Source organism: Leuciscus leuciscus (assembly GCF_965113295.1).
Source record: "Leuciscus leuciscus genome assembly, chromosome: 5".
Classification (NCBI taxonomy): domain Eukaryota; kingdom Metazoa; phylum Chordata; class Actinopteri; order Cypriniformes; family Leuciscidae; genus Leuciscus; species Leuciscus leuciscus.
The window spans coordinates 38,370,553-38,385,198 of NC_138729.1; the positions used below are offsets into that span (position 1 = coordinate 38,370,553).

Consider the following 14,646-nt stretch of genomic DNA (forward strand, 5'->3'; position numbering starts at 1 on the left):
ATAAATAACACATTTACAGAGTTTTGTGGATTTGTGAGTGAACAGTGAGAGAAACTTCAGGCATGTTTAGTAACACTACTAAGTGTTTAGTAGTGGTGTGCAGTTATATTATAAAAGGACTCAGAAGATATGGCTATTAAGATTTTCTTGCTAAATGCAAAAGGCATGAAATGAAACGCAAAAGGGCTGGATATGTGTCAGCTATGTACGATTCGTGCTTCGTGAACGAATCGTGCTTTTGAGTCGGATCTTTTCAATGAATCGGTTGACTTGGAGACGGTCACTGTTGAATGTCTTTGGTCTATATTACCTCTATCTTATATTTTAGAAAGCATTACTTTGATGTGAAAAGTAAGAGATACAGGAGGGTCACCAAATCCGACAAGGCAAACGTTACGAAAATCTGTTACCCTCCTCTATTTCACACAAAATGGTTTAATGTTACCCGCATTCAATCTGGTGATGCCTACACTCTTTAGTTTATATTTTTAAATTCTAGAAAGCATGTTGCTTTGAAGTTAACAACACAGAGATTCACCAGGGTCACTATTTCAGATATATGTATGTGAGTTATATAATGTAAATGCAAATAAAGTATGAAAATTAAGCAGATTTTCTAAATGACTTAATTTTTTGTAAGCAGATTCCCCCCTGTAACAAATCTGATAAATTGAGACAGATTATATCACAATAAATTCCTTTATAAATACAAATTAATAGATGTACTTGGCTTTACTGGAACGTTAGACCATGCCACGCCGATATGTGATGTAAACGATTCACTGAATCAAAAGAATCGATTCTCGGAAATGAGCCACCAGGGTCAGAGTATGATCTGATAGGGGGCAGTAATCGGTCTCTTTCTCCAAAAACAGCAGACGCTGAAGAGGAACGCTTGCAACGTCATGTGATGACGTTTTATGAGTAACGTCAGAGGAAGTTATTCCAGTAAATTCGCGTTAACTAACAAGTTAAAACCTTAGAGGCTTTATCCACTCCAACGTTAAAAACAGAGCAGTTTTTAATCAAAGCGTCAACCTTTTCCCACCAGCACGATGATGATGATGGACGAGGATCAGCCCAGGACATTGTGAGTGCTGCTGTAGTTTAGTCGGCCGCTTTGCGAAGCCAAACTCGTGTTTAAACACGTTTATTAAAGCGGCGCACAGGTCGCAAGCACAGCGAGCCAAACTTCACATTATGAGCTCAAGAGTATGAGTCCGTTAATTACTCAATGTTATATAAATGAATTGTTATATGGACCTGGACGTCCATGCTTTCAACGCCTGCAGCATAAGCCGGCTAGACAAACACAAAACTGGGGCAGCGGAACCGAGCCTAGCAGAGGTCTCGGACATGAATATACTGTTAGTCTTAACGCTGTTTTAATTTGTCAGGTTATATCCACATTGCTGAACTAATCTGTCCGCATTGGGAGTAATTACAGTTCAGAAGAGGCTTTTGCTAGCATACAAGTTCCGTCGGTAGCGCTAGGTTTCCGTTACCCAAAGAGCTAACTACTAAAAAAAGCGCTTAAATGTTATTATCCCCCCCACAGGGCCTTTATCGTGCTTTTCTTTTGTGTAAAAGATGGCATCAGAAAGACACCATATTTGCTAGGCGTCGTTTCTATCACATATATAGCTTTAGGATCACATTAGCTGTTCGCTCTCGTGCGCTGAAAACGTGGCAGAAATGAAACCCCGCGGAATGCGCTGCTGGCGGGAGAGATGGAGGAAAAACGCAACGCAGTGACCGTCTTTCTCAGCTGGCTTTGCTCTCCTGTGTTTTTAGGTATGTCGGGAACCTCTCCAGGGACGTGACGGAGGCCCTCATCCTGCAAGTGTTCTCCCAGATCGGACCTTGCAAAAGCTGTAAAATGATCATTGATGTGAGTTAAAAGAACATCTGAAATCCAGGGATCCCACAATCATGGAAAACGGGGAAATATTTTTTTTAAATTGTGCTTTTCAGGCCTGCTAAAGTAATTCAAGTTAGTAGACTCTTAAGTGTCATGGACATATCTCTTGTTAATACCCTTTTCTAACTATGTTCAGGTCTAGCTGTTGCTCTTTAGTTGTTCTTTTTGAATTGATGAATCTGTTAACAAAATGGTCTATACGATTGATCTGCATCAGAATGATCTTCAAAAAAATTGTGGTAACTGGATAGGTCATGGAAATTCACTGATCAAAAAGAGTGGGAATATTGGAAACCTGTAACCCCCCAAAATTGGTGTTTGACTTGGTTCAATTGGCCTTTCTTTCTTTTTAGACGGCCGGCAATGACCCATATTGCTTTGTGGAGTTCTATGAGAACAGACACGCTGCAGCAGCTCTGGCTGCCATGAACGGCAGGAAGATCTTAGGAAAGGTAAGAATATATCTCTCACAAACCCACAAAAGTAAGCTTGATGTGAAGCTTCACCTCTTAAATGTGGTGTTAAAGCTATGGTAATGCTGTTTACTAAGATGGCACACAGAATGTTTAGTTAGCACATTTATAGTGTGTTAATAGGTAAATCGCTTATAACTTGTGCATCAAATCCTTCATATCATCAACCATCTAAAATATACAAATCAAAATGATCAAGGATTTACTGCCATTTTAAAGACGTTTGCTCAGTTTGGACCAGGCCAAATAACAAAGACTTGAGTGTAAGAAGCTGCATATACGACAATGTACCGTGTCAAGTCAAAATCTAGTAATGTGTTCATTGTACATGTTCATAAAATTAAGCTTATGGCTTTAACACTGTAATATGTATTTAAATGTAGCTGAGAATATTATGGCTGTATTGGTATTTATAAGCAAAAATATTTTCCCAGAAAGTCCTTGCAACAAAGTCCTTCCTTCATTTTTCCAATGGAGTGGCTCATTACTCTGTCATGTTCCAAACTTCACAAAGCATGTTAGAACGTGGCACATCCTCTTTGTTTCTTTGAGTCATCTTTTGGGTACAGGAGGTTAACCATTTTTATTTTTGTCCCCCCCTGCATGTCTGCTAACACCTAGCCTCGCTTTATAATCATCTACACCTGTACCAGGCCTTCAAATTTAGCAAATCGTTGGCAAAAATATATTCAGTGCAAATTTTTGATCAGGTAATAAATGACATTTTGAAGAATAATACAAGTTGATAATATCACTCTGTTGTAAGTCTCTTGCTATTTAGACTCTTTAATTATGTAGTAAATAATTTTAGCCCCCAAAAAAAATTTTGTTCCTTTTTCTTTGAGTGATCACCAGGGTTTTATTTTTTTGTCCGATTATTTCTTCTGCATTTGGAGGCTCACCATATTTTGCGGCTAAGTAAGATGAAGGTGATGTTATGCTGATGTTTGTCTCACTCTTCCCGGTCTCTACTCTGCTTTCGTCCATAGGATATGAAAGTTAACTGGGCCTCAATGCCAAGCAGCCAGAAGAAAGACACAAGCAGTAAGTGTCCTCCTTATGAGATGGGGTTTAATTTGTGGATGCACTAATGGATGCATGTGTGGCTGTACTGTATGTGGTCAAAATGTAAAGCATGAATTATTTATCTTTGTCTAACTGTTTCCCCTCGAACCATTATTGTAGATCATTTCCATGTCTTTGTCGGTGACCTGAGCCCAGAAATCTCAACAGATGATGTCAGAGCAGCCTTTGCTCCATTTGGAAAGATATCGTAAGGAGAATATAGTATTGTGTAAATCAGGTGTTATTTAAAACTCATTAGAGCTGGATTGTCTTAACATTTGGATTCTTCATTTTTGATGCAGTGATGCTCGTGTGGTGAAGGACCTGGCCACAGGCAAATCTAAAGGATATGGTTTCATCTCCTTCATTAATAAATGGGTAAGTTTTCATGTTATTCGTTAACCTGTTGAAGCACACTAGCCGACCTCGGGCTTGTCACTTTGTTTACTTTTTTACATTTACTATGTAGACTAAAAATGTTAATAATATTAACATACATAATTTGGAAGGTCTAGGGGTTTAGTTTCAATATACAGTGTCTGTTTTATGATATAGATGCTCCAGCGACAGTAATATAGTCTTTTTGGGAGTACAAATGACAACATAAAATCAAAACGGGACTTCATACCTGTGATATGAAATCGTGACGGCGAGATGAATCGTGTTTGTCGCACTTGGGTAAACTGTCCATGACTGGAGTCCAATGGAAAACATCCAACAGCACTTTTTGTCCACAAAAGCATTAAATCTGTGAAATATTTACATATTATACATTGTTTACATCACATTTTGTATGAACGATCTGCCCTCCATCATTGTTCAAGAAATTATGCAATCTGAGCAGCTTTTGTAAAACTTTATCTGATAGTATACATTACACTCTACAAACAAATGAGCCTGCCTCAAGTTTTTCTTTTTTTCATAATAGGGTGGTAGTTTTACTCCATATCCAAGGCCGTCAGATTTTGTGACGGGAATAGATTTTGTGTCTTTTTAGAGGAATAGCCAGTCATTTACAATGTAATCAGCCATCCACTGTCTTTGGTAAAATCTTGATGGACAGAACATTTAGCAAATGCGAAGACTATTCCAACAACGCACTTGATGTCTGTCTTCCATGTGTGAAGATAGTTTTATGATTATGGACGGCTGTCTCGACCATATTCATCTGCAAGCTCTCGAATGATGCGCACCTGTAACTAGGGGTGTGACGATTACCGCATCACCGCAATATCGCGTTAATGAGATGCCTACCGCGGTGTGAGGTCATCACCGCACCTTTTTTTTTTCTTTTTTTTTTTTGAAAGTTACAGGAGTGCATATGGTGTGTGATATGAACTATAAACACATTCATTTTTGCTTATAATTTACTGTATTCTGCGAGTCCCATGTTCAAGTGCTTCTGGAGAAAAAAAAAAAACGCTTCCTGCGCAAGGGAGGGACAGTCCGTTAAACATATGGGGGATTTATTTTTTTGTGTGTTTCTGATTATTATTAATTAACTGCTAGGTTTCAGTACTTGTGATGTTTACAGATAATGTTCAATTAAATACAAACAAACACAGGCATAAAAGACAAGCATAACGTAAACAGTTGGAGTTAGATTTTAATTGCAAGTAGCGATCTCTCTTATGTGGTATAGGCAATAACAGTTGACGGCGCTAGCCGAATGACATTATTCAAAAAATAGCCACGAATCTAGTGTCTAAGCCAAATACTGTGTCGCCTTGAGGCAGGTGACAATTAAGGGGAAGCCGGTGAATTTGGACAAGGCAATACGCCGTATTTGTCGCACAAAAGTATTCGTCTCGCGAGGAAATACCACTAACTTAAGACCACATCTTAGAAAAATTAACCATCCTGTGGCGTTTGCTGGACTTAAGTGCAGCACACCTACCTTAGGTCGGCGACACACTGGCTGCGTGGCGTGTGCGTTTTTATTTCGGCTCCCATGTTAACAGGAGCTTGCACACTGCCTGCGTGAGACGCGCGTCTCAGTTGCTGCACGAGCCGCGCGGAAAAAAGCGTGCATGCTAGAAATAGAACCGACGCCTATTTTTCACGCAAGCCTGTTGGAAGCGTTTCCTGGCTAAATAGAATAGGAAAAAAATGTTTGTATGTCATTTTGACATGAATACATATTAATAAATTACATTTTGATGTTTGAAAGTTTAGGTTTTGACATAAATGCAGATATAAATGTAATTAAAAAAAATATTATCGATTTTCAAATATTGCACCTGTCAATACAGAACGAAATATTCTGTAGCCTATTTTGCCGTCAATACTGCCGACGCTGTCTTTGCTGTTATATATTTATGTTTAACATTAAGTATAGGCCTTCCACAACTCTCTCCCCATATGTCGAATATATCACCAATGAGGCTTATATGTCACCTAGCAGCAGCAGCGCTGTTTCTGGTGTGCAAAGACATAAAAAAAGCCACGCAGCTGACACGCAACAGAAACGCCACACTCACACCACGCAGCCAGTGTGTCGCCGGCCTTAATTAATAGTTAATTATTCATATTTACAATTTAATATAAATGTTAATTTGTTTATTTGTTAATAAGCTACATGCGTTCTTGATCGCGTCTGCAGTGTGTGACGCGGCCGCGGGTGATTTATTTTTTTTTTTTTTTTTTGGGGGGGTGGGTGGGGGGTCGGTTAACCGCCAAACCGCGAGATTTGTTGCTTCTTTACCGCGGTAAGAAAAAATCCCATACCGTCACAGCCCTACCTGTAACTCATTGTTTTTCTGCCGCGCTCTGATCAGGCTATCATTGTAATCCTCATCGCTGTTGTGGATCAAAGTTGCTCAGTTTTTTTCCCTCATGAGGATGTTAGAAAAGAAGTGAGATGTAGAATGCATCAGAGAGTGAAGGCAGTGAAATCATTTCGATGGTGATTTCTATGTGGGCGGAGTCAAACACCTGTGGAAAGTCTATGTATTGAGACAAAATACTTTTTTGGAAACTTCATGCTTCTGCTGCCTGAATGACATGCCGTCAATGACATGCCATTTGTGTATGTATGGAGACAATAGATTGTTTTTGGAGGCCGATTGCTGTCGGAATCGGTCATCCTTTAGCATCTGTTTAAGTAGCATGTTTATATAATGGAGCAGGGATGCTAACAATTAATCGACGATCGATAAGATTTATCAATTCAATTCTAATCAATGGTCAATTATGCAAGGTCATCATTTGAGTAGTTTTGAGGCGTGTGCAGCTCATGCACAAAATGTGCAGCAGAGACACGAGGAAAAATTATGGCGAGCACGCCGTAGTTACGTATTCTAAATATATTAATGTCTTCAAGTCATGCAATGGATTAAGTAGGCTAGCTGTTTACTGAATCATAATTAACCTAGGGTCCAAAAAATCCTCCAAATGTGATTTTACAAAACATAAGAAAGAACTACTTGTGTTAATGCCACAATAAAAGTGCATAGAATTAACAGTAATAAGATCCCGGTTAATGAATGATGATCTTTCAGTGCAGTTTAAGCTGTACACTTCTATTCTATGGCGAATGGTAAATCAAGACCCATCAATCTGAGCGATCAAACCAATCCAAACGCACTCCAGCTGTAAAACGGTGCCTGATTACTCTCTACACATCATCCCTACCAACTATACCCACCCACCATACCCGAGATCCAGTTTCCATTGGTTGAACTTTCAAATGACGTTGGAAAACACTGCGTCATGATCGCGACGCGATCCGATCCCTGAAGTCCTATAATTGAAGCCAAGCAGCATGGCATGTCACACCGTGATCTACACATTGTCTTATGTTGTGTTTGGGCTCGTTCGAGACTATCTTTATTTAGAGCAGGTATTGATCTACTATGGTTTACTAATGTTTCATGAAAGTGCAAACAAAAACGTGGCAAAAAGCATCATGTGTATACTGCTTACACGTGCGTTGTGGTGATTTTTCATACAAATACTTGGTATAGTTTTCTAACTGAAGCAAATGTGCTTGTATTCAGCTAGTTGAGACCTTTTCAATGATATGAGACCCAATCTGTTATGTTCGGCTACCATGATTTTACAGATAACGTTTTCTTGAAAAGCAGTTATTTTTCACACTGAAAATAGAGCACTTCTAATATGTCAGCTAATTTTAAAGGACTTGTTAAGTGATGGTCATATACCCTATTCACTGTAAAGCTAAGCTTCTAAACTTTAAAAAGACACCCATTTTGTGTTGTTTAAGCAAGAGGTTATGTAATGTGATAACTTAGCGCCCCTGCTTCGTATTTAAGAGGTAAACTATTAATCGATTGTTAATTTAAACATCCCTGGTATGGAGACAAGAGGAGGCTGATGCTCTGTGAATGACTGGCAAACAACTTTTCCAGTCATTCACAATTTCCGTGTATGTATGGCGACAAAACCTGTCGTTAAGGTTTTTTTTTTTTTTTATACTTAGAATTTGTGTGAATTTATGATAACAAAACGTGTGTGCATTGAAAATCATATCAAATTAAATTTTGTAATTTTTACATTACTTTTTTTTAAGAAAGACTGGTTTAGTACACATTGTGTTTGTAAAAGTCACTAATTGCGTTCTCTAGCCCTCTGATAATTTTGTTACCAAAGGCACTTTAAAGCTCAAAGTGGCCGTTTTTAGGAAAGGCACGAGTCATAGTAAAAACCTTGCAAGAACCCAAATACCTCCCACCCTATTTTGTTATATCACCCTTAAATTTGAAACATAACTTTAGACTTGTGGCTCTTTTAGCCCATTGTTTCTAGGTGTTGCAGCCATGTTTATTAATATTTTTTCAATGATTAAAAGACATCTCCACACCAATGTCCTTCAGCTTCTCTAACTTTTAATTTTTTAACTTGTAATAATTTGGGAAAATAAAGCTCAAATTGTCTTCTTTCAAGATACCACAACTGCACATACTCCAAAGGGTTCAGGAAATACAACCATTTGAGTTCATTTGTCATTTTCATGGTGTGGGCTCAAAAGGGGGAGGTGCCAAAACATTTCTCTGTTCCAACAGGTTAATATAAATATAACTTTTTGTCTTTTGTCTTTTTTGTTATTGATAAGTTTGATTGGTTTTGTTGCAACTTATAGGATGCAGAAAGTGCCATTCAGCAAATGAATGGCCAATGGCTGGGAGGAAGACAGATCAGAACAAACTGGGCCACAAGGAAGCCATCCGCTCCCAAACCAAACAATGAAGGTAGATCAGTTTAAACTATCATTTGACAGTTTCTTTAGTTTCCAATTTCTTGACCACCTATTATGGAACTAGTTTTTTTTTTTTTTTATCATATCATATGTTTGTTATGCTACTCTAAAATGTTCTCTATCTTTACTTTATAAAGCGTCCAGCAGCAAACACTTGTCCTATGAGGAGGTTCTGAACCAGTCGAGTCCTAGCAACTGCACCGTGTATTGTGGTGGCATTGCTACTGGCCTTTCAGGTTTGTACAGATGTCTAAATGTTGTAAATTAGCATGTGTTTTGAAAAATTATGGCTATTTTTTTTTCTGTGTGATCTTTTAAGCCCTAGTCAAATTGAAAAGTTTTGCACAGTTTCAGTGAATAAGTGTCATTCAATTAAAAGGTCTTAAAAGATTAATCTTTCAAAGCACATTTCATTATAATGCAGATCTTATATGCAGTCAGTGATGTTTGAACGTGTTTTTCTCATCCACTGTAGATCAGCTGATGAGACAGACTTTCTCTCCGTTCGGGCAGATAATGGAGATCAGGGTTTTCCCAGAGAAAGGCTACTCATTTGTGAGGTGTGTGTCACGCTACTACTCTAAGACTTGAAATCCTTCACCTATGCGTATATATGAAAATTTAGCATGTTGCTTTTTCAGGTTCGATTCTCATGAGGGTGCCGCCCATGCCATAGTGTCTGTAAACGGGACCTGCATTGAGGGCCACACTGTGAAGTGCTACTGGGGAAAAGAAACGGCTGATATGAGATCCATGCAACAGATGCAAATGCCCCAGGTACCCCTTTACCTTGATCTTGACTAGGGGTGCAACGGATCAAAAAACTCACGGTTCGGATCGTTTCTCGGATCAGAGTCACGGATCGGATCATTTTTCGGATCAAAAAAAATAAAAATAAAAAGACAAATAAACATAAGTTTTGTCTTTTTTTTATTAACACTTTTAAATTATTAAATTAAAATATATAAAATCAACAGTGGGTGTGCTACGGGATACGTGGCTCAAGCACTTTCAGCATGTATTTAAAGGACTAGGGATGTCCCGATACCACTTTTTCACTTCCGATGCCGCAGCTTTGGCTATTTGAATGCCGATACCGATATCAATCCGATATTTTTATTTTATTCTTGAACCAACACTACTAATAATAAAATATATAATGGAAGCACTTTGCTCAATTAGCCAGATATAAACATATCACTCAAATGGAGAACAAATACCTCTCTCTCTCTCTCTCTCTCTCTCTCTCTGACACACAAACACACACACACACACACACACACCAGCATTGCAATCTTGACATCGCAGCCTGTTCATTTTGCTGCGTTCACACCAAACGCAAATAGAGCGTCAAATTCGCGTCTATCGCGTCTACTTCGATGCTTGAACAGTTTGAATCCATTCGCGCGTCCAAAGCGAATAGGACGCGCCGCGCGCGTATAATGATAAAGCGAGCATTTGAAGCGAAATAGACGTGTGTTCAGAGCTAAGGCAGGGCTACAGATTCCTAGTTTCCACTGTAATATGGCTTTCTTGTGCCAGAGTGCCTACACACCGTCACAGTTTTATCCACTAACCTCTTTCCTTCATCATTATATTTGACAGGGAAGCTAAAATGCTCCCATACAGGGGATTTAAATGACGCGGGCTCCTCCGTTCCTCCGCTTGCAATGACCAAGCTGTGTGTGGACTGAACATGCGCAATTTTTTTTTTTTTTTTACTTTTTTTTTTATACATCAATCCGCGGATCACGTGTGTGCCGAACCGAAGATATTGATCCGAACGGATCAATGATGATCCGTTGCACCACTAATCTTGACCTCTCAGAAACATGTCTTTCCTCTGCCCTATTGCACACTCCTGTAAACTCAAGTCTTACTGTTTCTTCTTGTCCACAGCAGAATAAACCCACCTATGCTGCCCAACCTTACGGACAGTGGGGTCAGTCATACGGCAACGGTCAGCAGATGGGTCAGTATATGCCCAACGGCTGGCAGATGCCCACTTACGGCGTCTACGGGCAGGCCTGGAATCAGCAGGGATATAAATAAGTACAAATGTGGCTGACTAATCCCTCAGTCCAATCATTAAACCCCACTTCAGTGTGGCATCTGCCCAATGGGACTCACCATTACACCGGTTCAGGGGTTATTGAAAGGGCTGCATTCAGCCCACTGTACATTATACTCAGACCATTAACTTGGAAGGAATCCTGTCTTTTGTTTTTAGGCCCCAGGATTTTTTGTTTGTTTTTGTCAGATTTTCTTTTCTTAAAAGTACTGCATTTCGGGGACTTTAATTGTCTAGTTTTGCAACAGATGGAATGTCTTTTCAATGTGTTGAATCTGCAGGCTCAATTTAGCTCACCTCAAATGGTGTAGAAAGTTTGAGGTTTAATATACTGCATTCTTTCTATGGAGTTCTTGTCTCTAAACCTGATTTGTTCACGAATATTTTTTTTTCTTCTGTCAGTACGGCTATGCTTTATATTTTTACAAGAAAGGTTTCAAGAATTGAGTCGTGTGAATCCTGTTAATCCAATATAAAATATTTTATCTCGTGACGCCTAATGATAAAAAGTATTCTGCATATATAGAGGACATTATTCCGTGGCCTTGAATACTTGAGGTTTCAGGAAGTTCTTGATAAAGTTTTGGACACAATTACTAAAGCTTTTAACAAGTTGTATTAACACAGAGGTGCAGAAAACATGCTTCCTTTTTGTTCAGTTTAAACGTTAGACTTATTCATTTTGTAACATGGAATTGTTAGCTCAATTTTTAAAACGTTTTGTTTCATGTTTTTACAAAATCATGTTTGCTCGGATCAGTTGAGGGTGTGACGGCACAGCGGCTAATCAGCGGGAACGGCAGTGCTGTAGCATCTTTGTAAAGATTTTTGTAATTCTGTGTAAAATGAGGTTGTGAATTATTTCTTTAAATCTTGTAAATTCAGGGTTTGTTGAACATCTGTAATGTAATAATGTTGCATGGACATTCTGAGCTCTGTTCTTGTTACAATCTCTTGTGAAATCCATAAAAAGGTGTTCATTAGAGTTGCTGAGATGAATTTTTTTTTTTTTTTTTTTTCAATGCTCCCTCCCTGTACTTCACCCTCAAGAGTCACTGTTGAATTCACAAGCCAAAGACATTGACTACAATGATGCGAGATCTTGCATGCTTCCACCTTGCTGTATTGAAACGGGGATTGTAATGTCAGTGTTTTTGAGAGGCGTAATATGGAAAGGTGAAGAACTGCGAGATGCTCCTAGGTTTCAGCCACACGCTCGAGTTGCTCACAAAGCCTAATTATATACCGGAAACTGATGTTTTTCCTCCTACCATAATTCACTTTCTTTTTTTCTTGCTGGGCCCTAAAACTGAGTCATGCTAAAAAATGGATTGAAACAAATTGAAAATGAGCAACTGTCTTTTTTTTTCCTTTAATTTTTCTTCTGTCATGTAAATTTATCAACATAGTTATTTAATGTCACTTTTTTTTCTCTCTAACTGGGATTTTTTTTTTAATTTGTAAAAAGCTAGAGAGATTTACTGTTATTTTTAAAACACCCCGATTATATGCTTCCATCTAATGTTGTTCTATTTACTCTATTTCATGTGTAAAAACACTTAATAATAACCATTCAAAACTACTTTCAGTTGTCTTGAGTGTTCAATGAACGAATATTTACCAGTATTTCTTTACATTTGTGTGATAATTCACGATGCTTTTTGGTGAAAGATGACTAATACAGATCGGTTGTGGGAGAGTGGGGTAAGATGTGGCACTTTCTGCTATGGTGCTTTTACACAGTGAGAAAATGCATCAAACAGAACACATTAAATTATAAGAAAGTGTTCTGGTCATATTTTTTTAAACAAAATTCTAGACAGGAAAATACAACAGTTTTAATCTTTTATTAAAAGAAAAAATTATAATATATAAAAGTGAACTATCACGATGCTTAAACTAAAAAAAAGATTTTTTTTAAAGCCTTAAATCAGGTTTTGATCTTTCTCAAAATCTGGAGCTGAAATATTGAAATCGGTTACGGTTGTTTAGCTTCTGATTGGGAGCCGGGCCTCCAAAATGTGCTTAGCAATAAGGTAATAATATGAACTATTTGTAGGACATTTGAAGTAAATGTAATTAGCAGATATATTTTTCAGTTGACAGAGTAGAGTTTCCATAAAATAATTCACACTTAGTGCATGGAATGCTGTGACCTCCATTTTTTATGCACAAGCTGTTACACCAAAGTTGGCCACTAGATGGAAATAACACCCAACACTTGACGGTGCCGTCCCAAATATTCTTGAATTTCTCTGAATAAAAACATATTCGATGGGCAAGAACATCAGGAGAGAAAACAAACACAATCAATAGTGTTGATAAGTTCAGAATACACTGTGCAATAAACATTTATTATATGTTTCAGCCTACATCGCAAGTCAATTTGCAGTAGGCCCTGCACTCTTCCAAACATATTCTTGAATAGTTGGTGTTTGAGATCAGAAAGGATGCAATACAATTTGAATATCATTTATATGTTTGATAAGGTAGTTAGTGAGATGGGGCAGTAAATGAGAGAGAAAGCGAGACAGCAAGGTGTCTTTGGTCTGAAACATCATTTGTCAGTCTGTCAGTGTGATTCAGTAGAATAGTAGAGTGTGTGTGTGTGTGTGTGTGTGTGTGTGTGTGTGTGTGTGTGTGTGTGTGTGTGTGTGTGTGTGTGTGTGTGTGTGTGTGTGTGTGTGTGTGTGTGTTGCTGAGAACAAGGTGTCTTCAGTACAAGCCATCATTAGTCAGTGTGTCAGAGCAGTAGTGTGGAACAGAGGAATGGATTGACAGTCTGATAAATGAGGGCAGCTCCTCTCTCAACAGCACTGCTAAAAACAGACAGAGAGAGAGAGAGAGAGAGAGAGAGAGAGAAATGTCAGCAGATGAGTTACTGAGCAGATCAGAACTGACATAAATCAAATCTGTCCATGACTTGCTTCATCTTCTCTCCCTCTGTCTAACGTCAGCTCTAAAACTCTCAATACATCATAACAGTCAAAACTGAGAAAATTTGTATGAGAGATCTTGACTAATCTCTTGTACTATCCAGGTAAATGAGCTGAAGTCTGTGTATGGCATATCTTAATCGCTGGATTCAGAGTGTGTGATGTGCGAAATCACACACACACACACACACACACACACACACACACACACACACACACACACACGTTGGTGCATCTATAGTAGCCTACATTCCATAGGCGTGGCTTGTACTCCAGCCTGTGTATTCTATCCCCCTACTACACTAACCCTACCCCTAAACCTACCCATCACAGAAAAACGTTCTGCATTTTTACATTTTTAATAAAACATTGTTTAATAAGCTTTTTAAGCCATTTTAATTACGAGCACTCAGGAAATGTCCTCATAAACTATGTTTACGTTGTAATACCAGTGAACCCATGTCATTATACAAATTTGTGTCCTCATAATTAAAATTAGCGCATGTGCTATAACACTTTAAACAATGCATCTGGTTTGTCCAATGTTATTGCTATGTCCAAATTAAATAAAAAAATAAACACACACACACACACACACACACACACACACACACACACACACACACACACACACACACACACATATATATATATATATATATATAGTAGTAAGGATTGTATATCAGGTTAATGATATTTTTTCTGACATTATCCAACTTCTACCTCAAAACCTGCCCATCACAGAAATGTGCAAAACACTACATTTAAATAAAAACATGTTTTTGCTAATTTATAAGCCTTTTTAACTAGTGAGGAGAGGACTAGTTGGTTGTCATAATATCTCAGAATTAAGTGGATGTTGATATTACGAATATCAACATATGAACCATGAGTATGAACCAGCCCTGGATGGCCCAAAAAAACACACACAAAAAACATCTTCACACACATATAAATTATCT

At 38.2% G+C, this 14,646-nt stretch overlaps 1 protein-coding gene and 1 long non-coding RNA gene across 3 annotated transcripts; one reads left to right on the forward strand and one right to left on the reverse strand.

Moving 5' to 3' along the window:
- The first annotated feature begins 878 nt into the window (after positions 1-878).
- tia1l (cytotoxic granule-associated RNA binding protein 1, like) lies at positions 879-12,330 on the forward strand. Of its 2 annotated transcripts, none has more exons than XM_082169640.1 (11): positions 879-1,090; positions 1,795-1,891; positions 2,275-2,373; positions 3,384-3,438; positions 3,580-3,667; positions 3,762-3,837; positions 8,561-8,669; positions 8,815-8,913; positions 9,153-9,237; positions 9,319-9,454; positions 10,580-12,330. In XM_082169640.1, the coding sequence occupies exons 1-11, from the start codon at positions 1,056-1,058 to the stop codon at positions 10,727-10,729; spliced, it is 1,029 nt and encodes a 342-aa protein (XP_082025766.1). In that variant the 5' UTR covers positions 879-1,055; the 3' UTR covers positions 10,730-12,330. The 2 variants fall into 2 exon arrangements, with proteins under 2 accessions (XP_082025766.1, XP_082025765.1); XM_082169639.1 differs by having other exon boundaries at positions 881-1,090; positions 10,577-12,330.
- Positions 3,777-8,554, reverse strand: LOC309498743. The gene is made up of 3 exons (XR_014206022.1): positions 6,201-8,554; positions 4,316-4,652; positions 3,777-3,890 (listed from the first exon to the last, which is right to left on the reverse strand). It is a non-coding gene; the product is annotated as an uncharacterized lncRNA (long non-coding RNA).
- Positions 12,331-14,646: the final 2,316 nt, after the last annotated feature.